The sequence below is a fragment of the Toxoplasma gondii genome, chromosome VIIa (genome assembly GCF_000006565.2).
Source record: "Toxoplasma gondii ME49 chromosome VIIa, whole genome shotgun sequence".
NCBI lineage: Eukaryota > Apicomplexa > Conoidasida > Eucoccidiorida > Sarcocystidae > Toxoplasma > Toxoplasma gondii.
The window spans coordinates 1,823,363-1,849,251 of record NC_031474.1 but is presented as its reverse complement, the minus strand read 5'-3'; the positions used below and the strand labels follow the sequence as shown (position 1 = coordinate 1,849,251).

At 55.7% G+C, this 25,889-nt stretch overlaps 4 protein-coding genes across 4 annotated transcripts; 1 reads left to right on the top strand and 3 right to left on the bottom strand.

The window, feature by feature from the left end:
• Positions 1–477: 477 nt before the first annotated feature.
• Positions 478–4,029, bottom strand: TGME49_204370 (WD-40 repeat protein). Its single transcript, XM_002367668.2, has 4 exons — positions 3,162–4,029; positions 2,529–2,654; positions 1,740–1,814; positions 478–1,399 (listed from the first exon to the last, which is right to left on the bottom strand). Exons 1-4 carry the CDS (start codon positions 3,262–3,264, stop codon positions 1,296–1,298), a joined length of 408 nt encoding a protein of 135 aa, XP_002367709.1. The 5' UTR covers positions 3,265–4,029; the 3' UTR covers positions 478–1,295.
• Positions 4,030–4,425: 396 nt separating this feature from the next.
• Positions 4,426–17,455, top strand: TGME49_204380 (hypothetical protein). Its single transcript, XM_018779298.1, has 7 exons — positions 4,426–9,599; positions 10,057–13,073; positions 13,544–13,815; positions 14,120–14,519; positions 14,850–15,716; positions 16,238–16,888; positions 17,195–17,455. The coding sequence occupies exons 1-7, from the start codon at positions 5,270–5,272 to the stop codon at positions 17,312–17,314; spliced, it is 9,657 nt and encodes a 3,218-aa protein (XP_018637310.1). The 5' UTR covers positions 4,426–5,269; the 3' UTR covers positions 17,315–17,455.
• Positions 17,456–20,101: 2,646 nt separating this feature from the next.
• Positions 20,102–21,670, bottom strand: TGME49_204390 (hypothetical protein; the record flags this gene model as incomplete). Its single annotated transcript, XM_002367670.1, has 2 exons — positions 20,102–20,779; positions 21,236–21,670. 2 exons carry the CDS (start codon positions 21,668–21,670, stop codon positions 20,102–20,104), a joined length of 1,113 nt encoding a protein of 370 aa, XP_002367711.1.
• A 703-nt stretch (positions 21,671–22,373) lies between these two features.
• On the bottom strand, positions 22,374–25,856 carry TGME49_204395 (hypothetical protein). The gene is made up of 2 exons (XM_018779299.1): positions 25,206–25,856; positions 22,374–24,451 (listed from the first exon to the last, which is right to left on the bottom strand). The coding sequence occupies exons 1-2, from the start codon at positions 25,375–25,377 to the stop codon at positions 24,297–24,299; spliced, it is 327 nt and encodes a 108-aa protein (XP_018637309.1). The 5' UTR covers positions 25,378–25,856; the 3' UTR covers positions 22,374–24,296.
• Between the last annotated feature and the right edge of the window lie 33 nt (positions 25,857–25,889).

The following is a 25,889-nucleotide window of genomic DNA, read 5'->3' as shown; positions in this document are numbered from 1 at the left end:
TTGTGTCTCCTCATCAATGAGAATATGTCGCTGCCGGTACAGAACTGCTCAAACACAAGCAGTGTGTTCTGTGTTCCCGACAACGTGGATGGACCAAATTTGCTGTTTGCGTTCTGTGTGAGCCGGTTATGTCTTGGTGGATTGGCGTCCTTCAGGTGTCCGTCGTCTCCGCGTTTCTCGCTTTTTATCTCATGTACACTTTTCCCTTGCTAGTGTATGGTACCGAGTACCATATTTGTACAGCGTATTCACATGCTGCTTTCTCAAGTATACTCTTGTTACCACTATACTTAAACTCTCGGGAACAGCGGTCATCTACAGGAACAGTTGTGTTTGAATAGCGGTTAACCTTTGAACAGCAGTTAACCGGTCCTTTTCCTGTCGTACTCAGGGCATCGATACTCCCTAATCAGAAGCGACAGGGCGGCGGAGAACTCGACACGCAGGTGCAGCTTGGTCTAGCGTTACACACGCCGACGGAACCGGTGCAAAAGCTGCTTCTTTCAGCGAAACAAACGGCCTCTTATCAAAAAACGGGTTGTTCTTTGCTGGGGGCACACAAGCCCCTGACACACTCTTGCTCCGAAAACGCATGACGAAGAGAAAAGCAAACGCGAGATGTCCCAGATGCTGTCGTTGGATCCGCCGACGTGGTCACCTTCGGTGGATGTACACCCGACGGAAGCAGTGTGTCAAACTGAGCTGCGAGGTGGGCAACATCATTTCTGTGTCAAATGTACCGGAGACGCATGGGCGTTCGATGCATTTCTCTTTCGGCCGCGTTTTGTAGCACGTAGTGAAATTCCTTCACCACGGAAAGAATGAATTCATTTAGATGCACATATAAAAACGAGCATCGACGGGTTTCCATCGACAGATCTACGCGGTTCTCCACGCACCACATCCCAGCATCGGCTGGGGCGATTTCGAAGGCGCCGATGTGGACCAGCACCTAACGAATCGTCTCTGCATGCGTTCGGTTCCTCGCGTCTCCCTCAAACTCTTGTTGTCATTCACGCTAATTACAGGTGTGAGCAAACCACTGGACTTGTGTTTCAACGGCACGCAGGAAGATGCCCTAAGGCCTTCCCGTTCTTTTAGCGCAGGTGCACGCGTCGCACGCACGCAAAAAACCCCATCACGGTTTCTACGTTTTCTCGTCGACGCCCTTGCGGCAACTGCCGCTTCAAGAGTCACATCCAAGTTCACTAACACAACTTCTAACGGAAAACTGCTCCAGCAACTTCAAGACCACAGAAAGCCGTCGCTTGATGCTGGTGACACTTCCTTCGTGTTCACGACGACGGAGCTGCCGACGAAGCTTTCTCCTTCTCCGCAAGGTGGTGCATGAACACGCGGTACAGCTGAAGCGACCCCGTGATGGCCATGAACACATTAACTAAAGGCAACACACACATCCGAAAATCGACGGGAACCCGATCTCGAATCCGATTAACACAACGAAACACAGAAGAAAGTGCACTCCACTTACACACATGCCATCTTTGGTCCCAAGCCGCTTAAGCCGACATATATATACATATATACATATTAATATATATAACAACATATATTGGACTGCATGTATTTACATTCGTGGACAAAAAAGCAATGGACAGCGTGAGCCTGTGTCTCTGCCGCTACATTCAGGTATGAAAGAGAAACATACACTTTTGCCTTCGCCACTGAACAAGAGGACTGTCACCTGAGTTTCCTTCCAATCCGAGAGAGCGACTCACCGGAGAAGAGACTCCAGTTTTTCGGCGTGATGACCGTGCTGTAGCGCGCCCAAATGATCCCCGTCAACGCGACAGCTGAGGCCAGAAGAAAACTTCATATCAATTCGCACAGATGTCTCAAAGAAACGTAGAAACACTTCTACACAGATGCATGCACGTCTCTGACCTCACCTCCACACTAACAAAAAACGAACAGACACATCTACATCCGATTACGCGTATACACCCTAAAACTATATCCTCCACACTATAAATAATAAATGTAAAATATATACATCCATATATATATATATATATATATAAACACATCCATATACATATATATACATGTATCTACGTACATGTACATGTGGACGATAGGCGTCGAAGACACGGGATCTCTCACGCGAGTGGGAAAGCGAAGGCTGTGAGTCGGTTTGAGGTATTCCATGCACCACCTTCTGACCCGGAAGCAGGGACTAGAAGTTCCGTCATCCGGCAAGACAGGAAGTCATGGATCGACTGCCTCTCCTCGCGTGTACGTACCGGCACTCAAAGACACACCCGATTAAACCCCGTGGATGAATCTACGCCAACAACAGCTGGGCATCCTCACGACGAATCCAGGAATTCGGACAGGCGCGAAAAACAACACACACGCTCATCACACCGGCGTGTTCTGTCTCCGACCACCACGCCTCTGAGTCTCGACGAACTCTACCGTAGCTCGGTTGTGTCCCGGGACTGTTCAGTGTCTTCGTTTTCTTGTGTCTGTTCTTGCATCCCTCTCGACCAGCCCAGACTACGCACCTGACTGCTGAGCAACGGAAGTGTTTTCGACTTTGTTCGTTTTCATGTCAGCGAGGTTCGCGAGGCAGATCCCCCACTTGAGCGCAGGAGCCCAGAAGTGAATGGTGAAAGGCCCCGCGGGATGAGCTGAAGGCAAAAACAGAAGACTCTGCACCTCGGAAGACGTAAGCACCACTTGCCTGCTGCGGAGGGGTTGCTGCACTTCAGCGAGAAAAGGCTGAAAAGTGCATGCAGTCTGCTTCTGGAGATTCAACGAAAGTAGACGGTCGTGCTCGTCGCTGGACGCATCCAACAGCCTGTAGAGACAGTTTCACCTATGGCTGTATGCAGAGGTATTTCAAGGACCACACACGCAAGCACAGATGCGGCTATCCCCCACACAGTCCCTTATATCCATGTGCACTTCGGGGTGCAAGAACGTGACACAGGTAGGCGTCGATGCCTGCATGCACCATAGAAACTCGACACCGAAAACACACGACAAAAGACGGCGCGTGTCAACTCTGGTGACAAACGGGGAAGCGAACCGCGAATGAAGGGGACTCCAGGAAAGAAGGAAGAGAGGGAAACGGGGACCAAGACAGTGAGAGATGAACGCGAGAAGATGCAGAGGAGAGGAACAGAAAAACTCACAAATGACTTTCTTCACGCGGTCCGAGAGGGGTAGCTGGAGCGCCTTCGCCTGGAGGTAGGGAGCGAACCCCGGGAAGAAGATTTTGTGGACCACAGATGCCATGCTGTCAAACTGGAAATCTCCTTCGCTCTCGCCTCCTCTTTTTCTGTTGCCACCCGAGATCCGCTTCCCTGAGTCACCCTTCTTCTGGTCGACGACCCGCGACAGACGTGGGCGACGCGTGTGCTCTCTGCAGGTTCTCTGGAGGTCTCTTCAAAATCCACAAAAAAAACCGCAACACGCTTCTGCCGCAATGCTAGCCTTCTCGCCGTTCTCACGCCTTGTTTCCCGTGTCTCGACACTCGCTTTCGCTCTGCAGAGGAACCGATGCTACAGACCGAGCGACGTGGACCGCCTTGTACACCGACACAAAAACATGGAGCCGCAAGAAATGGCCCTGCATGCGGGCCTACCTCTCTCTTTAGAGATAGTCGCACGGTGGATAGCTCTGGGGAAAAACAGACAGAGTACGACGTGTGCTGGAATAGAGAGCCGGAGGTCGACAAGTCTCAACGAAGAACTGGGGTCCAAGCAGCAGAGAGGTCCTCGTGATTGTGTCTCTGAAGAGGTTGCCTTAATTTACCACGAAAAGGAAGAGGGGAGGAAACAGAAGAAAAGACGAAAGTTCATAGACAACAATGCACGCCTGGAATCCGAAAGACACAGAGCTCAGAGTTGCCAGGGATGGCACTGCTCGAGAAACCTGGGAGACAGATGCAGCGAACAGACACGGGAACAACGGACTCGACCTCGCCTTCTCATTCACTTACAAACTGAAAGTCCTTTCGCCTCCCCAGAAGAAGTGCGCCTTTCTCGCCGCCGGAAAAATCCTTGACAGTGTCAGTGTGCTTTGCATGCACCAGCCGTTGTCGGCCGCGGGGCGACAGGACGACACACAGCGCACGCGGAAAAACCTGGAAGGAGAGGCGGCGAGACTGTTTCCCTGTCACAGTCTGTGTCGAATATGGCCTGCTCGAAAGGAAACAGGGAACATGAGAGAAGGCAGAAACGCGGGAGATTCTGAGGGGCATCAGCAGCTTTTTTCTCGGTCAAATAGCCTAGAATAGCGGCTCGGCCTCACGCAGCTCGCCGCGCCTCCCGGGTGTATATACACCCAAAGAGAGAGATCGCTAGTGTGTGTCCGGGGGGAGGGTTCCGCAAGCGCGGGAGAGGAATTTGCGAGGAGAGGTCTTATCATGCGTTTTTATTGTCTTATTTTCCTGGGTTCGGTTGGGGAAGATGCTTTTTTCCTTCTCGTAGCGATTGACAAGTTTTGCCACCGGATATTGTGAATTACGTGGACCACCAGAGCTCATCGCTCGCTCCTTTTGCCTTGCCACACATCGCCAGGTGTATGCACAATACCTGTGTGCGCGCACCAGTCTGCTTTCTCGCGAGTTTCCTCTGTGTGCCATTTTCGTGTTGCCTCCCTTTGTGTTTCTCCGGATTTCTGTGATTCTCTCCGTTTAAGAAGAGACACACTCGAAGACTCCTTGCCCTCCGCGCAGGAGCGGCGGCCCAGACGGACGCACATACCTCTCGCGGCAACGCGTTCTTCCTCTGCATGCGCTCGACGCATTTGATATTGAACAGAACGCGACTGAATCGTCGCTTGCGCGTCTCGAGTCTGCGCCTTCTCTCGTCCGCACTGCTGGCGCCCGCTCAAGTGTAGATACACCCTTCCCTTGTCTCACCCCGGTCCCCAGACACCCGGTGCATCGACGGCGGCCGTGTGCCGGCAGCCACAGTCTCAGTCTCCACCATCACGGCTTCCATATCTCCCCTTTTCGTCCTCTACTCTCCGTCTGTTTGGTCTTCTTGCTCTCCACCTCCCTTTCTCGTCCTGCCGAATTGCTCGTGTGACTCCTCTCCTTCGCGTTCTGCGTCGGACAACCCCGTTTTCCTCTCCTTGCCTGGAGCTCCCTCTTTTTGTCTCTCTTCGTCTGCTCTCGTTCTCCATCTCGGTGCACCTCTACCCGGAGGGCAGCTTGGGCAGCGGTTGTGGTAAGGGCCTCCGCGACACAAATTCTTTTCCGCGGCCTTTCGTGTTTCCTGTTCAACTCTCCCGATGTACGGTCTGCCTCGTCTCTTCTCCTCTTGTCCTTCCGAGGCGGACTCGACCCGGCCGTCGACCGCAGTCTCGTGCTTCGGAGCGGAGATTCCTTTTCAGAAGACGCCTGCAGGGGTTCCTCCGTCCCCGTTCTTCTCCTCCTTTCCCCCTCCACCCTCTGTCTCCTCTCCGGCTTTCTCTCTGTGCGCATCGGCCTTCCTCTCGCCACCCTGTGTGCCCGCCACCTCCGCGGGTGTCTCCGCAGCTCCCGGCGTCTCCTCTGCCTCTCCTGCCTCCCTGGAGGAGCATCTGCGTCTTTTACACCTGGGGAACCAGCAACTCATCCGCGAAGAACTCGAGAGAGCTAGCTCGTCGCGTCTCTCTTCGAGCTACTCTCGAGGCCAGAGCGCTCCGCCCTGGCCTTCTTCCGCGTCTCTCCTTTCTGAGTCTTGCGGGGCGGCTCCGGCGAATCGAGAAGGACCTACAGCTGGCGCTGGCGAGAGGAGCAGCTGGGTCAGGGCGCGGTCTGCCGATGCGTCTTTGCCGGCGCGTCCTGGCTGTCCCCCTGCTGCACTAGGCAGCTGCAGAGACACTGGGGAGAGCGCAGAAGGCGAGGGAGTCCTCGTGGTCAGTGGGGAGGCAGGGAACGTGAACTCGGTTCGTTGCTCGTTCGCACGAGGGTCGACATCTCACATGCAGCCAGGTCCTTCCTTCGGGGCCTCAGGCAACCACTGTCTCCCGCCTGGCCCCCAGGCTGTGCTTCCCCTCCTCGCTCAGTCGAAGCCTGCTGTCGCTTGCCTTTCTTCTTCCTCTGTTTTCGCTGCTTCAAAGAGTCCACTTGTTCGCTCTTCTTCTCTTCCGTCTTCTTCGAGTTTCTCGCCTTCTCCTCTGCGTTCTTCGTCGAGTCTCACTTCCTCTCCTGCTGTTCCTCAGCCGGATTCCGCCGGGTCGTCTCGCATCTGTGCAGGCGCGTCTCCGTCGTCGGGTGCACCGACTCGGTCAGAGTCTGCGCATGCGCCTGGCGGATCAAGGAGCCAGCCGCGTCTGGTGTACGTCCACCCGAATGCGCCTGGCGCAACTCCAGATGTGTTTGTGGTGGTGACGCCTTCGCCGACTGCGGTGCGGAGAACGAACTCAGAGTCTCAGCTGTGCGGAACTTCTCCGGAGTCCGTCACATGTCCTGCTGCTTTGCCGCAAGGCGGAGCCACTCCTGGGTGTTTTCTCTCGTCTTCCTTTTCTCAGCGCCTCACCTCCAAGGAGGGCGGCGCTGCACCTTCAGTGACTTGGCTTTCTCAGGAAGTCCCTTCGGTGCTGGAATTGCTTCATTCGCAGGCCGCCGACGCACCTTCTGCAACCTCGTCAGTGCCTTCCTCAGGTGCTTCCTCGTGTAAACTTCTTGCGTCTTCGACCCCTCCTGTCTCCGCTGGTTACCCTGTCTCCTCTGCCTCCTCAGCCTCCTCTGCGCCGACTGTCTCTTCGCTGCGACCTTCGCTCTCCTCCGCGGGGGCCTCCGCGGGCGGTCTACTGCACTCCGGCGCGTTTGCAGAGGCGTCCAAAGACAGGCAGGACTGTTCGCGCGGCGAGGCAGCAGAGTTCCAGCGCCTGGCTCAGAGCGTCTCCCTTGTCGCCTCCGCGGCTCCTCGCCCCCCTGTCTCTCGAAGTCCGTTACCGTACACGCAGCCCCACCAACTGTGGGGAGCCGCTTGCTCCACGCCTCCGCTCGACTCTGCGCTGTCTCTGTCCCCGGCCTCTCAGGCTTGCGCATCCAAGCCGCACCTCGTCCAGGCCCTCGATCTCCACTGCTCGGCTGTCTCTGCAGCCGAGCTGCGTGTACACCCGAAAGGCAGCGGCGCCTCGGGCGCGCGGTGCGCGTCGCTCCCCCGGGCGTACGTACACCAGACGGCGGGGCGCGTCTCCGAGGAGGTTCCCGGACGGCCTCTCGAGTCTCTTTTGCCTCTTCGCGAGTGGCCTCAGACGAAGCTGGTGACCGAGAAGGACGAGACCGACGCGAGTGAAAGTTCGTTTCTCTCCAGCTCTCCAGACGCGCCTCGCGAACGCGGACTCGAAGTGCTTCGTCTGCAAGTCTGCGGTTCTGTAGCGAGCGACCGGACCCCGCCTGAGTGCGAGGAAGACACTGCATGCGCCACATTCAAGGCGAGTTCAGAGGACGGTGCGTTCCAGCACCCGCGCGAGAGCTACAGTCCATGTGATGACGCCGTCCTGGACTCGTCGCTCCCTGAAGTTTCGTCTTCGCCGCTCTCTCGTCAGTCCCCCATCGCTGCTTCTGTCTTGCACGACGACGTTGAGGCGCGCGTCTCCTCGCTGGCTCCACGGCGGCTGAAGAAGCATAAGCGCGCAGAGTCGACACACGCCTCCCAGCCGTCTCGCGCGTGCAGTCTCCTCCCTTCTTCCGCCTCCTCCGTCTCGTCTTCTTCCTCTTCGTTTCCTCCGGTCTCTGCCAGAGCCAGAGAAGAGCCGGCGCGAGTCGCGCGGCGAAGCGCGAGCAAGACGGCGAGACGAGGCTCGACGGATTCGAGCGTCTTACCCCATCCCTCGAGAGCCTCGGCATCTCGGGAGAAACAGACAACAGGCGTCCCCCTCGCTCTCGCTTGTCGCAGAGAAAAAGCGGGAGACCGGTGCACCTCGAGCGCTGTCGGTGGGTCTGCCCGCGGTCCGAGCTCGGGTGTACGTACAGCTGCGCTGCGGGAGACTCCTCTAGCGGGCTCTCGCCGTGTCTCGTTGAGTGAGAGCAGAGACGAACAGCGGGAGAGGCGACTCCGAGGAAGGCCCCTGGCACCAGAGGCGAAGGCGAAGAACGCTGCAGTTGGGGAGCGCCGTTCTCTGTCGTTTTCGCGAGCGTTTGCCCCCTCGGCTGCTGCGTCTTCCTCCTCTCCTCGCCTTGTGCGCGACGCGCATGCGCACGGAGAGCATGAGGCGAGACAGCTTCGCCTCGAACCGCGGAAAGCTCCTCGAGCAGGCCAAGCTGGAGGCGAACCGGAGAAGAGGAGGACCGAGACAAGAGACAGCGTGGAGAAGACGCAGCAGGAAGAGGCGAGAGCAGAGAGGGAAGCGGAGGTTCGTGTCTTAGCAGGGACAAGAAACGAGGAAGAGGCGATTTCCAGGAGTGGACAGGACGTGGAAGAAGTGAAGGACGAGTTGGAGGCGAGTCTGCTTGATGGGTGTCTGGTCGACGAAGAGTCTTTGCCGTCTTGCTTGGTCGACCTGCGGCCTCCGGAAGACTGCGAGCTCCCGAGAGAGAGCCAATTCGCTCTTTTGACGACAACGGCGTCCTCGAGACGCGCGTCCTTTCGCCAGGGATCGACCTCGGAGGAGCTGTGCCGACAGACAGACAAGGAGAGAGCAGGGGGGGAGAGAGAATCCTCACGCGAAACAGAACGAGACGGGGCTCGGGAGACTGAGCAGACCGGGGAGGGAGAAGAAACGAGCTTGGCGAACGAGGCCGGTACAAGCAACAAGCGAGAGCGAGCGAACGACGCAGAAACGTCCGAGGCGTCTGCGGAGGGACCTCAAAAAAACGCAGAGGACTGGGCGCTCTCCTTCCTCGACTGTCCAGGGATTGGGGTGTCTATACACCTGACGGAGGCAGAGGCGACGCCGCGGGCAGAAGGGAGGCATAGCGAGAGGCAGAGGCAGGGGGCGACGAGGGCGAGAGAGGCGCAGCAAGAGCCGAGTTCACCGAGAGGCGGGGAAGCCACAAACGAGACTCGCAGAAAGGACGAAGGCGAGGAAGGGGAGAACGTGTCATGGACTGACGAAGAAAGAGAAACAAAGGAAGCAGGAGTAAAAGGAGAAGAACTCGCGACAGGAGGCGGCGGAAACTGCCAGACTCGCGGCAAAAAGCATTTCGCAAAAATGCAGGTTTCAGACTCGCCGGCCTCGACGCCCGCAAACGGAGCGGACACCCCCCGCGAGGAGACAGTCATGCCTCGTCTGTCTCCTCCGGAACGCGAGTGCGCCGTCGACAAGGACCGGCAGCAGGTCGACGCGACGAAGACTGCCTCGGTTCGCGAGACCGCAGAAGAGATAAACATCACGCAGGCGCCCGAAGAGGACGCTGCGGAGCTCCTGGGTTCCTCGACGGTGTTTGGTCAGGCGAGTCAAGGCGAAGAAGACGGAGCGGGAAGGCGGCCGATGAAGGCTATCTCCGAACTGGAGAGAGAGAATCAACTAGATGAAGGAGAAGAGCCTTCGCTCCGCAGAGGCGAGAGAGTTCGCGAGCGACCTTCGCTCTCGTTGACAGATCTGAAGAGCCTTGCGCGGAGCGAACTCGACGAGGAAGAGCTGTGGCCGTCCGAGGATCTACGTCGGCGTTCGCCGCTGTTTGAAGGTGAGCTGAGCGCCCGATACATTGCATTCTCTATACTGCAGAGTGGCAGGAGTCTCGGCAGTGACTGCGCACATTCGTCAGAGGCGGTGGCGTCTTCTTCCCTCTCTTCCCTCTCTTCTCTCTCTTTCTCTTCTCTCTCTGTCCTTCTTTCTTTCCGTCTCTTTGTCTCTCTAGCTGTCGCTTCTTCTCTTCTTCTGTCTCGATGTGTGTTCTCCATGGACGGTCCATCGAGTGGGTTTTGCAGGACAGTCTGCATGTCATGCATGCCAGCCTCTCGACGTGCAGAGCGCCGTTTTCCGACTCGCAAGTGACCTGCACAGTTGCGCATTTCTGCAAGAGTCTGTGCGTCCATGTGCGTCCAACGGTGTAGATCGGTCGGTTTTCTGTCCGTTCACTCCGGGGGGTCCGGGGGGTCGTTTTTCAGAGTCGAGAACGGCATGCGTCTTCGTTTCTGCAGGGGACATGTCGATTCCACGGTCGCCGACAGAGGCTCCGCCTTCGCCTCCAGCGTCGCTCTGTTCTTCTCCGCAGCCGCCGCCTCTGCCGCAGCTCAACTCGCTGTCTCACGGACGCCAGCACTCGTGGACTTCTTCCGGTTCTGTGTCTTCCGCCTCCTTTCCTTCGCTTGCCTCTTGTTTCTCTTCGTCTTCCTCTTCTTGGTCTTCGTCCTCCTCATTTCTTGGCGGTGGCTCCGAGCAAGACGCGCCTTTGCGGCCGTCGTCTGCATTCGCCCCTGCAACGTCAGCTGCTCCTCTCTGGGGACCCTTCACATCTGCCTCTCCACCTCCAGTTCGCTTCGCTTCGCCTCCTTCTCCCTCTTTTTCTTCCTCTGCTTCTTCTTCCTCTGCTTCGTCTTCCTCTGCTTCGTCTTCCTCTGCCTCTTCTTCCTCTGCTTCGTCTTCCTCTGCTTCGTCTTCCTCTGCCTCTTCTTCCTCTGCCTCTTCTGCCTCTTCATCATCTTCGACAGGAATCTTGAACAGAAAGTTGAGAGAGCCTGTGCCTTCGCTGCGGTCGAATTTCTTCGTCGCCCGTGATCGCTGCGAACCCGGCACCCTGTCTCCGCTGTCTCCTTCAGCGCTGTCTCCGCTGTCTCCTTCCGCTGATGCGGCTTCTGCCGCTCTTCTACGCTCCGTTCCTTCGCCCACTTTTGCGCGCGACAAGACCTCGACGTCGAAGCAGACGCCGTGTAGAGAGCCGCCCGAGAAAGACGAAGCGTCTCTCTCTCAGGCGGAGGGGAACACGATCGATCCATCTAGCGAGGGCGAGAAGGACGAGGGAGGCGGCGAACTCAGAGAAGGGAGACAAGCAGAAGAAGCAGCAGCCGAAGGACGAAGAGAAAGTGAAGACTGTCACGAACAGGAGACAGGCGGAGAAATGGAGGGAGGAGAGACAAGCGCTGAAGAAGACCGGGAAGCCGTAAGAGAACGAAAGGCCTCAACTGGGGCTGAGAGGGGCAACTCGCCGCGCACCAGTCGGGGTGTACATACACCCAGCGGTTCGGTGTCGCCGTGTTCGTCGGATTCAACGGTCTCTCCAGCGTTGTTCCTGCCTCTGCCGAGACAGCCTGAGAGTTCGATCGACCGGCAAATGCAGGAGATACTCTCGGCCGAAGAAGCGTCTTTGCGGACCCTGCTCTCCCCGCCGCCTTCGCCGGCCTCTTCCTGCATGCGTGCTGCCTCTCCCGGGCGTCTCGGGGCTCACCTCGGCTCCTCCGTGTCTGCACCGACTGCTCCTCGTGGGCGCGAAATCGACATTTTTTGTGGCGACGCGAACATGCAATGCTCGCGCGCAAGCGAGGACGACGAGGCATTTGAAGAAAGCCTGGAGGAGCTTCGGGAGGTTTCGGCGCTCCAACTCCGCGTCCGTGTGTGGCGGGAGAAGTTCTGGACACTCAAGAGACTCGACCGCGAGAAGGACCGAGTTATCGGCGAGCAAGTGGAGCAGCTGCGCGCCAGCGAAGTCCTGTTTCTCCAGATGGTCGGTGAAAACGAGACAAAACTCGAGCACGAACGCGAGGTGCATGCGCAGGAACTCGCTCGAATCGCCGCCGAACTCGCCGGCCTTCAAACCGTCTGTGAGCGCGAACGGGCGGAGCGTGACGCCGAGCGCGCCGAGGTGGACGTACAGCACAGCGCACAGCTGGCGGAGGCGCGGGCGAGGCTCGCGGACGCGCTGCGCGAGAAGGCGGAAGAAGGCGCGGCCCTGCGGCGAGCTTTGCAGGAGGCGGAGGCGAACTTGAGGAGACAGCAGGAGAGAGAAGCCGAGGCGCGACGCAAGCACGCAGAGGGCTTGGCAGCCGAACGAGGGCACCGCGAGGCAGCGAGAGACGAGACTGAGCGGCTGAGGAAAGAATTAGAGGAGAAATGCGCTGCGCTTCTTCGAGAGGTCGAAGAGCGAGGAGAAGAACGCAGACGGCGAGAAAGCGAAAGAGACGTGGAGCGTGCAGAACATGCGGAGAAGCAGAGACAGATTTGCGAACTCCGAGAGAACGAGAAGAAGAGACAGAGGGAAGTAGAGGAACTGGAGAGGCGAGTGTCAGAACAGAGAGCAAGAGAAGCCGCGTTGTTGAGGCAAATCGAGAATCAAGAAGACCAGCTCCAGAACCAACAGAGCCTTCTCGAGGAGCAAGCGAAACTCCTTGTCGAGCAGCAAGAAGAACTGCTCGAGATGCAGCGAAGGTGCTCACAGATAGAGTCGGAGCGTGGAGAGAAAGGAAGCGATGACGGCGGGCGAGAGCCCAGGGACTTCGGTGAGTTGCCCGGACAACAGACGAAGGAATCGGCGGAACGATGCAATGCAGCAAAAGACGGGAATGACGACCGCGACAGGGGAGAACGTGAGACCGAGCGAGACGCCGAGTTGGAGAGAACAGAAGACGAAGGAGACGAGGGGAAGCAGCGGCTGCAGGCGGAGCTGGCTGAAACTCGAGAGGAACTTCGTTCCGCCAAAGAGGTGATTCGCGCCCTGCAGGAGGCCCACACGCAGGCGCTGGAACAGTCGCGATCTCTCAGAGGAGAACTCGAGATTCGCCAGAAACCAGAGAAACAGGAGCTCGCGAGAGAAACGCAGACGCCAGATACATGTGACACTCCGAGCGACAGAGAAGGCAGAAGTTCACACCGGAGCTCGCAAGAGAGAGACCGGAGTTGCGAAGGAGGTCGCGAACCTCGCCGCGAGAAGGAGGCGAGGCAGGGAGAGTGGGTGGCGTCTCTGGAAGACGAAAAGGAGGCAGCGTTGTCTCTGCGGATTCAGCGAGAGTACGAAGAAGAGAACATCAAGTTGAGGGAAGAAATGAAGCGCCACCGAGAGGAGGCCAAGGCGCGCGTCGCGCTTGAAGAAGAGCTGCGGCAGCAGCTGCAAATCCTTAAGGGCCAGAAAGAGGAGCTCGAGGAAACGACTCAGTGGACGGAACGTCGAGCTGCGTATCTCCTCCGAATCCACCGCCAACTGCAAGAGGATCTCGAGGCGGCCAAGGTGAGTGAGACTCCGCAGAAGAAGAAAGAATTCAGAGAGGGGCAGCAAACCCAACAGAGAGAGGAGTCGCCAAGCTGGGGAGAAGCAAAAACGAGAAAGAGAACGGGGAGCCGAAAGCGAAGGGAAGGGGGAGGCGGAAGGCACCCTCAGTGCGGTGCAGGTGAGAGGTTGCCAGCACCGACAGAATGTCAAAGGACGAAGCGTCGAGTAATCCCCGGTAGGGGAACGAAGCGTCGTGTGCATGAAGCAACGACGCGGTTGGAAGTCGCAGCCAGCGAACAAGAAATTGTGTCCTGCAGATTGCGAGGTCGCAGATCCAGTCTTCTCCCTCTGTTCGATGGTGGAAGGCATTTCATGTTTCGCGGAGGCGAAGGGGAAGGCGCGCGCGGAAGCAGAGAAACGAAACGAATGCGAGAAACGGGGGACATACGAACGGCAGGACGACTGCGCGTCTCTTCTTTTCTTTTCAGGAGGAACTTGCGCTGTACAGACGGGCGCGTGAGGCCTCTGACAAGGGGGGGTCGATCGACGCAGACCAGCCGGTGAAGCCCAGGCACCGGGAGAGCGAGCGAAGCGAGACGAAAGGCGCAGCGGAGTCTGGGAGGAGCACGGTTGCGGAACTCCAGCGAGAAGTGAAACGCCTGGAGAAACGGCTTGCGGACGCGCAAGGTGTCGTTGCGCAAGAAAAAGCAGCTTCTGCGACGGCACGAGAAAAGCTTCTTCGCGAAGAAACTGAAGCAAGGTGAGAAGTCGAAACGCAAATCGATCAAACGCGTGACCCAAAGAGTCGAGTGTGTGTGCACTTGGCGCCAGGCGTTTGCGCCTCGGGTGAGGTCTGCGAATTTCCAAATCCTGTTTTTTAGAGAAGCTCTCAGGGCTCTGCCCGTTGAGCAGCTTGGCGGATGGAGACGATTGTCGAGGTTTGACTTCGTTCCCCAGGTCCAGGTGCAGAGACAGCTGAGTTGACCGCCTGCGCTCCCCGCCGCAAGACGAGCGCCTTCCAGTGTGAAGCTGCAGTCTTTTGTGTCGATGTCCCGGCTGTACAGACGCTTCGCCGCAGAAGCCGCGAGACTTGCCGAGGCGAATCGGGAGTTGCAGAGACTGGTGGCGAGCTGCAGGCGTCTCCACAGAGGGGAGCAAGAAGAAGACGACCTCCACGCGACTCGCCTCGTCTCGCCTCAGCCTGCGGGCGCCGACGAGGCCCTGGCAGGCGACGGGGAGGTTCGGCTGTCTGGACGCGCGAGCGGAGAAGAACGAGGCGCCAGTCGTTTCTCGCGGAGAGACTCGCCGTCGCCGCCGTCTGCGGAAGTCTGTGCAAGAGTGGACGACGGAGTCGGTTTTGCAGATCTGCGAGAAGAGACCGCAGACTCTGTCGGAGTGGTTGCCCTTCAGCAGCAACTCGAACAGACGACTGCGTCGGCCATGGCAAGGGAACGCTTGCTGCAGGTGAGAGTGAGACAGGCTGGCGTCTGTCTGTTTCTTTTTCGTCACTGACGTCTTCTCGCGTCTGCCTCTGTCGCTGTTGAGTGAACGTTTCTCCTTCTTTCTTCGCTCTTCTTTCTTCGCTTGGTGAGTCGGCTGAGGTTGGTTGGTCTCGCGTTCGATTCGTCTTTCTTCTTCTTTCGCTCTTCGAGACTCCTCGTTCGTCTCTCGCGCGGAGAGTAGCAAACGCAAGGAACCTTCTTGGTGGACCGAAGGCCTGCTGCTCTCCCCCGTGCACCTGCGCGTGCCACTGGCCGTTGTCGAAAACGACTTGTTTTTGCCTTCTGTCTGCAGACACGAATTCGAACGCTTCAGCAGCAACTCGAGAGCCAACGAAGTTACTACCATAAACGCTTGACGAATCTCTCTGTCGGCTCTCGTCATCCAACAGCTCCTTCGTCCTCGTCTTCCTGTCCTTCTTCCTCTTCTCGTGCGTCTGCTGGGGTACGTGTATCACGATCGAGGACCAGAGAGGAGACCGCGTATATTTCAAGGTCTGGATCTCTTGAGAGTGGAGGCGAGAAGGAAAGAATCGAGAGAGAGAAGGGAGAGGAATCGCGCCGGCGTTTGAGCGTTTGCTCTCGGGCGATTCAAGTTGATTCAGTTGACGTTTCGCCGACGCGCGAGGACGAGGAGAGCGAAGCACGCTGTCTGAGTCTGCAGAGAGAGCGCCTCTTCCCTCTTCTCTACCGAGAAAATCCTGCGATTGCGACGCTGTTCACCTTTTGGCTGCTCGCGCAAAGACTGTACTTTTCGCGCGTTTCGTCCTCCTCGTCTGCGCCTGCGTCGGCCGCTGGGGAGACCTGCCTCGAGAGAGAAGGAGTGAATCTCGGTGACCAAGGGGGAAGCAGAGACAGAGAAGACGGGAGGTGCGAAGTGCCTTTCGATCGGCGCGTGGAGTTCCTCGTAGCTTTCCTCTTCCCCCCTGTTCCTCGACAAGACGAGCAGGAAGAAAGAATCGGCTTCGACGCGTTCGAGAAGGCGCTCCGCCGGGTGGGCTGCGCCGCCTCGGAGAGCGACGCGCTGGCAGCCTGGACGGTGGTCGCCACCCCTGAGGAGTCTGCAGGCAAAGACGCTGGCGGCGCGCAAGATGCGAAGGGCAACGCGACGGCCATCCGCGAGAGAACGGTGTCCAGAGAGCGGCTCACGCAACGCGCCAGGGTGAGAGAAAGAGACCGAGGGGGAAGGAATGCTGTCAGGCGAGGGGACTCGAGACTGGCCACTGGAGGGCGGAAGAGTCGCGAAAAGGGCAGGAACGGAGGGCAAGAAGGAGAGCAAAGAAAGGTGAGAAATGAAAGGTGAGAAAAGGAAAGGTGAGAAAAGGAAAGAGAGAAGAAAGGACCGGACGAGACGACAGCGTCTACGGGAAGGGTGACAGCAGGGGCAGGAACGAAACAGGAACAGCCGAGGGAACGAACACAAAGAACCGCGACAGAGAAGAAGACCAAGCTGCGAAAGAAATAGAACGCTCGAACGAGGGCGGTTTGAGGCTGGTCAAGGAGAGTGCGCATGCACTGGAATCAGTTTCTTCCATTTTCACCTCATCACGAGCTTGCCGTTTTGTTTCGGCGGTTCGAGCACCCCTGCGCTGTCGGGCCTCCGCGGACTCGCCAGATGCGTCTTGCCAAACGTTTTTCTTCATTCGCCATTTTCCTGTTGGCGTGTCTCTCCTCTTGCCGCAGCAAACAGATCCGAGTTTTCTCTTTCTGAGTTACTGCGCTCTCGCCCGTCGCTCGAAGCTGCAGAAGCAGGAGCTCCATGTTCTCTCCGCGACCAATCAAGCTCTGCTGCACGCAGCGCAGGAGCAGCAGGAGGTCCTCAGGCGGCAGCGCGAGCTCGACGCTGAGAAGCGAAGAGACGCCCAAAACCTCTTTGAAAAAAAGATCAACCTCTGCATCGCGCAGGCCGCCCAGCAACAACGCGAATATCAACGGCACATCGCGCTGCTCGATCAGCAGCTGCGACGCCGCACCGCCGAGTCTTCTGCCTCTGCCTACAAGCAGAGAGCGACTGGGGCGGAGAACGGAGAAGAGGAACAGAAAGCCGAGAGTCGAAAGGAGACAGAGGAGAACCGAAGGGAGAGAGAAGAGAGGAAGGCATGCTCCTCTTCGCTGCCCGCCGCACATGCGGTTCCGCAGACAAGTTACGCGACGTTGCTTCAACAAGCCGATGAAGCTCTCGAACTTCAACTGCGTCTCTTGAGGGAAAATGTGAATCTCCGGGAGAAGCTGCAAAAGCCGGCGGCGCCAGAACGCGAGGTGTATGTACACCCGACGCGAGAGAGACTGGCGGCATGCCCCGCGCGCGACGAGCGAGAGCACATCGAGGCAGAGGTAATTGTGCACCTTCGTGAAGTCGTTTTTCCTTTCCAGTTGCAGATGTTGCACTCAGGCGCTTCTATCGCTGCCTCACTGTGAAGTCTCTTGATGTTGCTCTTCGACCTTCTGCTCGTTGACCCGGCGCCTGGCCCTCTGCCTGGTTGAATCCGTTGTTCTCTCCACATGTTTCTCCCTCTCGCTTGCCGCTGCACTTCTCGCTCGGTCTCCTTGCGTCGCAGCTGTGATCGCTGGCTGCTGTAGAGAGAGCGGTGGTTGCTTCCTCTCCCGCAAACTGAGCTTCGTTTCTTCTCCTTCTTTCAGGCGATGCTGGCAGCCCTGGGTGCCGAGCTGGATACTCTGAGCAGAGACGTGGAAGGCGAAATCGAGGCGCGCGTCGCAGAAGCTTGCGAGTCTCTCTCTCTTGAAACTTGCCCTCTCTGAACGGCACATGCATCTCCACCTCTGGCGGCTCTCTGCCCGCCAAGCAGCTCCAGCGAAGCGCGGATGCTCGTGAAAAAGATACACGAAACGAAGACCTTATCGGAGACATAAAGCGTCGTCCTTAAGGATATGCATACGAGCTAACACATCCATATATATATATATATATATTATATGTAGACAAACATTTTTATTTTATATAGTTATATATAATTATATGTTATATATATATATATATATATGTTCCTGTTCGTGTACGAATAATGTCGTGGCTCTTGGATGACTGTGGACAGAGACGTATCAGTGTGTCCGCATTTTTTTCTCGAAAATCCAATGGGTCTTTGACCTGCGTTTTCTGGATAAAAAGAAGCCCCTAGCCTGGCAGAACGTTCGCGGAGAAATCGCACAGAAGCTCCACGAGGAACACAAGACAGAGCCAGGTATCTTGCGTAACTCGCCGAGAGAAACGAATGCGCTAGACAAAAGTGAGACACGAGAGAGAGGGAGCCGCAGCCTACGGAAGTCTGTTTAAAGTCGATCGATAACGAGCGTAACGGCAGACAAAGAAACGATGAGAAGGGAGACGGAAAACGCATTCGAGGGTCACCGTAGATCGCAGAAGAATGAAGACGCGGTGAGGAAAAGACCGCGATATAGCGACGCTGCAACGCGACAGAGAAGTCACGAACGAGAAGAAAAGACGAAACGCACGAAGCAGGAAAGGAGACGGTGGGTGAGAAGAGAGTAAACGACAACAGAAAGTGGAGAGCAGGATACAGACTCACGGTGAGACCTCACATACACCGCAAAGAACCACAGAAACAAAGAGCGAGAGAGATCGTCTGAAACCCTCTGCAAGTGGAAGGAACGAGCCTGCGGGATGTGTGTACACGTCGCGTGCAGATGAGCAGACCGTGTGACCTTGACAGAGAGAACCTTAAAAAACATTCTTCTCCTTTGCCATTAAACTTAACCCACATCGCGTACATGTAGGCGTGAAGAGCAGCGAATGACGCTTCCCGTTGAATCGATAACTCTCTAATGCGGTCTCTGATTTTCTCTTCAAATTATATGACGCTCTGTCACCTGCAGAACCAAGTCCATTTGAAATTCGTTTCGTTTCAGGGGTATTATATATATATATATATTGCATGCGTGCTTATTTATCTATATGTAAATACATATATATATATATATATGTCTTTATATATATACATAGCATGGCTGTGTGCCATATTAACCTTAAACCCTAAACATCATTTATTTGTGGGGACAGTAATAAGACAACGTTTGGTATCACTCCTAGCGGGTGGTATTTCTTGTAACAGAAACTTTACGTTTTCTCGAGGCGAAACGAATCGCGTTCTTTCTCGAGCAAATGAGACAGGAAAGGGGCAACTGTTTTAGATGAAAACTGAATGGTTTTGAGTGTACAATAATGGATTTCTCTGAGCGCATGCTGAACCTCAAGATATGTCTAATTTACACTACAGCGCGCATATGTTTACACCTCTGTACATGTTCATGTACTTTCTGCACATCATTTATATCAATATACGTCTCTACATATTATCATACGTCCATATATATATATATATATATATATATATATATATATATATTTCTCTGTGTGTCTGCCTAAATCTCGATCTGCGTCGAGCGAAATATACTTCCGCATGTTCCACGAGTATGTGTATATTTCGACATGGATTTATTTCTGTAATAATACGAGTACGTTGATATCCATACACGCATCTGGTCTACATGCATATTGAAATATTTATAGTTTCTTCTGCGTATCCGCACCTTCAAATATATATATGTGTATATAGCCGCATATCTACGTCTACGCCGATTTATTTACCGACATCTACACATGCCTGTTAATATAAAGATATATATATATATATGTATATATGTGTATATTCAGATACGTTTGAATATCTGAACATTTACATGCTGGTATGTCTACCTTGACGTGAGTGTATCTCGCGATATAATTGCAGACGTCTGCGTATACATCAAAGTCCACCAGTGCACCTTTATGCATCTGTCTCCGTGTGTGGATGCAGCGGGAGCAATCTGCAGAGATGCATGGCAGCGCATGCATGTTTATATATTAGAATCTCACGAACGAGGGAGGAGTAAAAGGGGAGTTAGTTGGCAAAGGCGCCACAGGCGTCTGAGCGTATGAGCCTGAGAGTCGAAGTGAAATTCAAACTTTGACTGATGGTCGCGAGGGCGCTGCATATCGCGTGAAGCGGCAACCGAGATTCGTTTTGGAGATGACAAAGTCTGTGAAGCATTGATTCACAAGAGTCGTCAAAAGAGTTCTCGACCCCTCAGTCCGGTCGGGCGATCTCCAGGTTTTCTTCTTCCAGCTTCCTTCCTTCCGCCTCTCTCTTCTCTCGTCTGCTCTGTGAACCTGACCGTGTCGTTTGTCTCCTTTCTTGGCAGTCCCGCGTCTCTTTTCTCTTTCGCGTTCTCTGGCCGCATCCCTCCTCCCATGCCTGCTTGGTCTCGCGGCAGACTTCGCCGCCGCACTCTGTCTTTCCTCTTCGTTCTCTGTGTCGTTCGTCGACAGCGTCCGCTCCTTCGCGTTCTCCCAACCTCCTCTGCAGACGCGCATGCTCCTGTGTCTGAGTGACTGTTGAGTCTCTCCCTGAACCTCCACGCAGATGTCTTGACATGTCTACAAAAAAACAGCGCCCGCACCCAGCTCTGGACATATCTCCACTCGGGTCGCGAACGCCGCACAGGTCTTGACGCTCGGCGCCGTTCGCGACTTCACAGGCGACCTCTGTTCTCGCGCTCCAGCTCGCTGGCGCCTGCGTTCCGTTCGTTGAGCGTTCTGCGTCGGCCCCAGAGAATGACGGAGAATCGCGGACTGAGCGTTGTGCCGGGCGCAGCGGGGACGCCGTGTTTGAACGCCTTATTGACTTCCGAGCAGAAGGCGAAGACGTCGCCGTTGTGCTGAGGAAAGGAAAAGCGAACGGAGTCGCTGCTGTCGTGGACGAACTCGAGAGCTCTCGAGGCGCCGAATGACGCGCCGACAGTGATGTCTTCCTGCAAGTGCGTGACTTGGGAGTACGCATGCGAGTCCTTGTGGAATGGCTTCCAGTCTCCGCCGTCCATGTACAAGTTCAGTCGCGTCGCGTAGACCTCGACGTCAAAGTAGGAGCTCAGCTGCGCAACAACGCGACGAAACGTCGGTGAAAACGAAGGATTTTCATGCTTCAAATGGCGAGACCAGTTCACGGCTCCGACGAACGGCATCGGGCGCGGAGAAGACGAAGCCGCGGGAGGAGACGAAGAAGAGTTGGGTCGTGGAGCCGCGGTATCAGCGCTCGACCCCACTTGCTCTGCGTAGTTCTGGAGGTCGCGGAGCAGCTTGTTGAAGATCGAGAAATCGTCTTTCTCGCAACAGAAGCTCGGCAAGTAGATCGAGCCGCCTTCGAGCGCCTTCTGTGGAGACCGACAGACAACCAACAACGGGGGAGTCTGAGGTGTACAGACAGCAGACTGCATGGCGCGAGGCCGCGCTGCTGCGCAGAGAGAGAGCTTTGAGGAGGGCGCCTCTCGGATCGTTCGTCCGTTGGCCTAAAACCTGATCTCGAGGTGAGGGAGACCGAGGCCGAACAACACACAGGACAGGAGACCGAACGGGGAAGGAGGAGGGAAGCGAAAAAGGAAAACGACAGAGTCGAGGGGGAAGGAAAGACACAGACCTGCATGGATGAGAGAGAAGAGTTTGGAACAAGGTAACGTCGGTGTCCACAGGAAAAGGGGAGCGACTCAGGGGGCCTTCGAATTCGACAGAGAGAATGCCAGTGAACCGCGATCCGGACAACGGCCAGAGACTCCACTCCCGATGCGGTCCATGGAAGAGAAGAAACAACGTACGCTTTCACGTTGCCTTACCTTGAAGCCAAGGAAGCTGCTGGAGTCGCAAAGGACATATTCACTTTGTTTCATCGCTCTGCATGCAATGAGCGCTCCGGCGTTCTGAGGACCTTTGTTCTTGCCCTCAGCCTGCTCCTTGGCCAGCCGCTGGCGCGAGAAGAATCCAGCTGTATCGACAGCCGACTGGTCCGCGGAGGCAGCAGAGACGCCGTTCTCTCTGGAGACGTTCGTCTCAGTTGCGTTGCCACCCGATGCCCATAACCGCGCGCTGGAGCGTCCCTCTGCAGAGCTCGGTTGTCCAGAAGCAGAAGCTGAAGGAGAACAGGAAGAAAAAGAAGAAGACGAAGAAGAAGAGGAAGAAGAGGAAGACGAGGAAGAGCAAGAAGAGGAAGACGAAGGACCGGCAGCGCCTTGCGTGCGTTTGTCCTTGCGCCAGCGCCCTTTCATCGCCATCTTTGAATTCTTTGTGACCTCGGAGGAGAAGGAAAAAGCAGAGAGAGGAAAGAATGGAGCCGCAAGGAGAGAAACGAAGAAAGCGTCTCGAGGTCCGTTTCGACAACCGTGCCTCCAAGGGAGAGACCTTCTTCTTCGTTAAGAAAGAACGGAGAAAAAAAGAGAAAAACGGTATGACGGAGAAAAGGAGGAGACAAGATGGGAGAAGAGAAGACGGGGAGAAGACGAAAGGAGACGATGGAGGAGAAAAATTAGAGGATGGACGAGAAGAAGAAAGAAGAAGAGAAGAAGAGAAGAAGAGAAGAAAGTTGAAGGTGAAGGAGAAGGAGAGAAGAAGATGATGGAGAGAGGAATCGAGAGAGAAGAGTTACAACAGTGTGTGCTCTAGATGTTTTTCGTTTGCAGGTGAAATCGGGGAGAGAAAAGAACGGTTCGCCAGAGAAAAGGACAACGAAGTCCTCAGCAGTGAGGAATATAAGGAAAGCCTCGGTCCCTGGTCTTGCGATCCTTCGCGATGGAGTCTGGAATGGAGACAAGCGAGGACACCCCCCAGAGAGATCCAGTTCCCGCTGGTTCGAGGTCGGAAATCGACGGAAAGAGAAGAAACGAATCGAACGCCAAACGGCTGATCAAAAGCAACAGAAGATCCTCTTTTATAAATCAAACGTAAACAACGAAAAGAAACTCAAACGGCGCATGCTTTTCCATCTCCCTGGGGCTGCTGCACACCGCGCCGCAGTTCGTCTGTATACGCGCATCCGCTTGTCGGCAAAAGGTTGAGGGTCACTCGGCACTGTTTCGCGCTAGTCTAGAAGGGAGAAGGAACAACTTTCGTTCGTATAAAAAACGAGAAAATCTCCTCCTTTGCGGCCGGTCTTCCGCGAGCAGAAATGACTTCAACCGCAAGAGGCATCAGCGAGAAAAGGAACCTCGACTCTCTCTCGCCTCTCTTTTTCTGTCACCTCTCGCGCTGGGAGCTTAAGTCAGAAGAATGCGTTGTCCGTTAGAAAAGTCCAAAGTTTCTGAGAGAAGCACCAACTTCTTTTCAGAGCGAACGCGCAGGTCTTCTGGGTTGCAGTCGGTTCCTGCTTTTTGCCGAAGTCTGTCGTGAGGCAAGTGAAATCGCTAGCTTGAGGTCTTTGACCCCACGGCCCTTGTCTCTGGAAAGAAACTTCTTCTCTTCCTTGCACAACGCTCGTTTCATAGCCTCCTCTCTGCTCGACTTCTTCAGCTTCGCCCTCTCCGACAGGATCGTCTCCACTTCCCTCTTCTTCTTTGTCACTGGACCTTCCTCCTCGCTTTGACGCTCTCTTCGCTTTCTATCCGTTCTATCTCCTTCGCCTTTCCTCTTGCTCGCCATCCTTCTCCCTTCCTCTCTGTCTTTCTCTCTCTGTCCTAGCTGCCTCTTCCTTTTCCTCTCCCGCCGAGCCTCCTCTCTCTCTCTCTCTGCTCATTTTCTTCGTCTTGTTCTTCTCTCGCTGTGTTCTCCTTTGTGTTCCTCTGCGTTGCCTTCTGGACCTGGCCTTCTTTCTTCTCTGCGTCGAGCCTCTTTGCGCGTTGACGGGCATGGCTGGAGGCGGCGCGGTTTCTGAGTGGCGGTTCAGTGTTCACGTTGAGCCTTTTTCTCTTCGTTTTCTTCAATCTCTCTCGGCCGGCCTCCCCCCACAAAGCCCCTCGAGCGGATCTTCTTCTTCTCTCTCTCTCTCTCTCTCTCTCTCTCTCTCGTGCAGTCACTCATCTCTGTCATCTTCAACCTGCTCGTTGACGCGCATGTTCTCCCCATCTTACGCGCGCTCTCAAGTGCGTCCAGTCCGCTCTCGTCTGTCGACTCTTCCTTCTTCTCTCCTCTCTCCTTTCGCGCTCTCACTCACCGCCACGCTCCTGCGTCGCTTCCTTCTTTTCTCTCGTCCTTGTTCCTCTCAATCTGCCTCCTCTCGTTCTGCTGCTCTGCTGCCTTCTGCTTCCTTTTCGTCTGCATCTACATGTTGCTCCGCACAGCGTCAACGGTGCGAGGGAAGCGTTCTGTCAGGTTCTCCTCCCGCGACCTTTGGAAGGTCGTCTTCTCTTTCTCTCCCCACAGCGCCTGCTGTCTGTCCTTCTCTCTGCGTCCTTTCTGGGCTGCATCGCAGTGGCGCCTTCCCCGGCTGTTCGACGACTCTCCGCAGCACCGCCTCCGTCTCCAGGAAGCGAGACTCGATTCCCCAGCCTACCTGGGCACCCTGAGTCGCCTCGGCCTCTACAGAGCTTCCCCTCCACCCTCTTGAAGAGCAGACCCTCCACTTTCCTCTCTCCGCTCCAGCGGGCGCGCTGCAGGACATGCCTCCGCAGCGGAGAAGCCCTTTCTCTCTGGCGCCTCCTGCGTTTTCTCTGCCTTCAGAGGATGCGTCTCGCGGCGGCGCATGTCAGCACTCTCGGTGCATGCGGCAGCGTCCTACCCCGTCGCCGAAGAGCCTACGCGGCGCATGCATTGCGCGTTCTGGAGGAGACACCTCTCTCTGGTCGGTTTCCTAGTGAAGGCTGTTGTCTCTTGTCTGCTGCTTCGCCTCCCCTTCGCCTGCTTCTGCGCTTCTCTCCCTTTCCTTTCGCAGGTGGACGCCCGCCGGCCAGCTGCATGCGTGATGATGCGTTAGCGAAGGAGAAACGCGGAAGCCAAGGCAGGAACGGGGACAGAGGAAGGCGTCGAAGGAAGAGGCAGGCGAAGAGCGGGGACAAGAGCGAAGGAAGTCAGGGAACGTTGCAGAGGACGACGGGTGACGAGGCACGAGCGAGAGAATCGAACGACTGAAAAACGCGAAAGCAGAAAGACATGGAAGAAGAAGGAGACGACAGAGGAGTGCATTGCAGCAAGGAGTTGAGAGAACGAATCGAAAGAAGTCTGGGGAAGTGTAGGGCACCTGCCTTACTTCTTCGCGGTCAACTGCGGTGTCTGTACACCTCCGATCGTTCGGTTGTTTCATCCGCGCTAGCTGGGCGACCCCCAGCCTGCAAGGCGAGGCCCCCTCCCCTCCCCCCAGAGAAAATCTGCGTTTCTTTCTCTACATTTCTCTGACTGCATCAAGGCCGCCTGTGTTTTGCACCAGTTCCGAAATGCCTCGTCTTCCTTCTTATCCTCCAGCAAAGCAGGTCTGCTCCTCTTTGCCTCGGGATCGCATCTCCATATATGTTTGTATACAAACATACATACATACATACAGTTGCTTGTACATACATATTGCATGCATATATATATGTATATATGTATATATATCAGGGTCTCGACATGCCAGCAACCATGTTTGCTGTTTTACCGCATCTTCGATGTGTGCATCCTGTGATACACAGGTATGCGACATGCGCTTGAATATCCGCATATCAGTGTGACTCTTTATGCGTGATTGTCGGCAGAGATGTAAAAAGAAGTCTCAGCCCTGTGTTTCGAGAAATCGTTCATTCCGGCGACTCAACTTCGGTGAATGTGAAAAACGACTTTTCTCCGCTGCCGAGCGTGAGAGTTCTGGCACTTGCGTCGATTGACTCTCAGAGAACTGGGCCTTACAGTGAACGGACAGTTCCAATTTGACAACGCACTTCCTGCTTCGTAGCCAAAAAATAAGGCGGCCGCGGAAAAAAGAACGCTTTTGCCTTCTCTTTCGCTTGAATGCCTGGCTGCCTGGCATTGGCAACGGACCGCGTCTCGGGAAGGTTTCGTTTCGATTTCCTCGGAGCATGTCATGGGGCTCTGCGAGGCGATGGAAGTCGAGCAAAGTGGAAGTCCTTCTCTGTTGAGACTTCACCGAACGTCTGAAGCGGCACTCCGAAACGTCTTGTGTTTTCGCAGCCCAATGATACGAGGCAGTCTCTTCGATTCCTCGCTTCTTTTTCTTTGCGAGGTGCAACGTTCTCTTCCACAGCGTCCTCGTTTTCTCGGGAGGACCGAAGTGGCAACTCCGGGGGTTCCCTGTACGCGCAGCGACGGAGAGAAATGGAGCGACGGGGAAGGGCGTATCGGCGAATCTCCTCGACTCGCACTTCCCTTCTTTTTCTCTCGCCCGCTGTGAGGAGACGTTCGAACGGTCAAAAGTCACGGGCCGTTTTCTAACAGGCGTCACGCCGAACAGGCGAGACACACATTCAACTCCGAGCTTTCCGATTCCAAAATCTCAGCTGCATCGCACCCGTCACCTGCGTACTTGCATACACATTTGCCTTTGCCCATGTAATTCATAGGCATATATATATA

What these genes read in the sequence shown, in the direction of transcription:
- TGME49_204380 (XM_018779298.1), top strand. Translation starts at nt 5,270, where the DNA reads ATGTACGGTCTGCCTCGTCTCTTCTCCTCTTGTCCTTCCGAGGCGGAC. An exon ending in GCGTTCGCCGCTGTTTGAAG is followed by an intron (nt 9,600 to 10,056) that starts GTGAGCTGAGCG and finishes TCGTTTCTGCAG; the next exon opens with GGGACATGTCGATTCCACGG. An exon ending in AGGATCTCGAGGCGGCCAAG is followed by an intron (nt 13,074 to 13,543) that starts GTGAGTGAGACT and finishes TTTTCTTTTCAG; the next exon opens with GAGGAACTTGCGCTGTACAG.
- TGME49_204370 (XM_002367668.2), bottom strand. Translation starts at nt 3,264, where the DNA reads ATGGCATCTGTGGTCCACAAAATCTTCTTCCCGGGGTTCGCTCCCTAC. An exon ending in TTCCGTTGCTCAGCAGTCAG is followed by an intron (nt 1,815 to 2,528) that starts GTGCGTAGTCTG and finishes TTCTGGCCTCAG; the next exon opens with CTGTCGCGTTGACGGGGATC. An exon ending in AAACTGGAGTCTCTTCTCCG is followed by an intron (nt 1,400 to 1,739) that starts GTGAGTCGCTCT and finishes TGTTGCCTTTAG; the next exon opens with TTAATGTGTTCATGGCCATC.
- TGME49_204395 (XM_018779299.1), bottom strand. Translation starts at nt 25,377, where the DNA reads ATGCTCCGAGGAAATCGAAACGAAACCTTCCCGAGACGCGGTCCGTTG. An exon ending in ATTGGAACTGTCCGTTCACT is followed by an intron (nt 24,452 to 25,205) that starts GTAAGGCCCAGT and finishes CGCGTTTTTCAG; the next exon opens with TCGTTCGATTCTCTCGCTCG.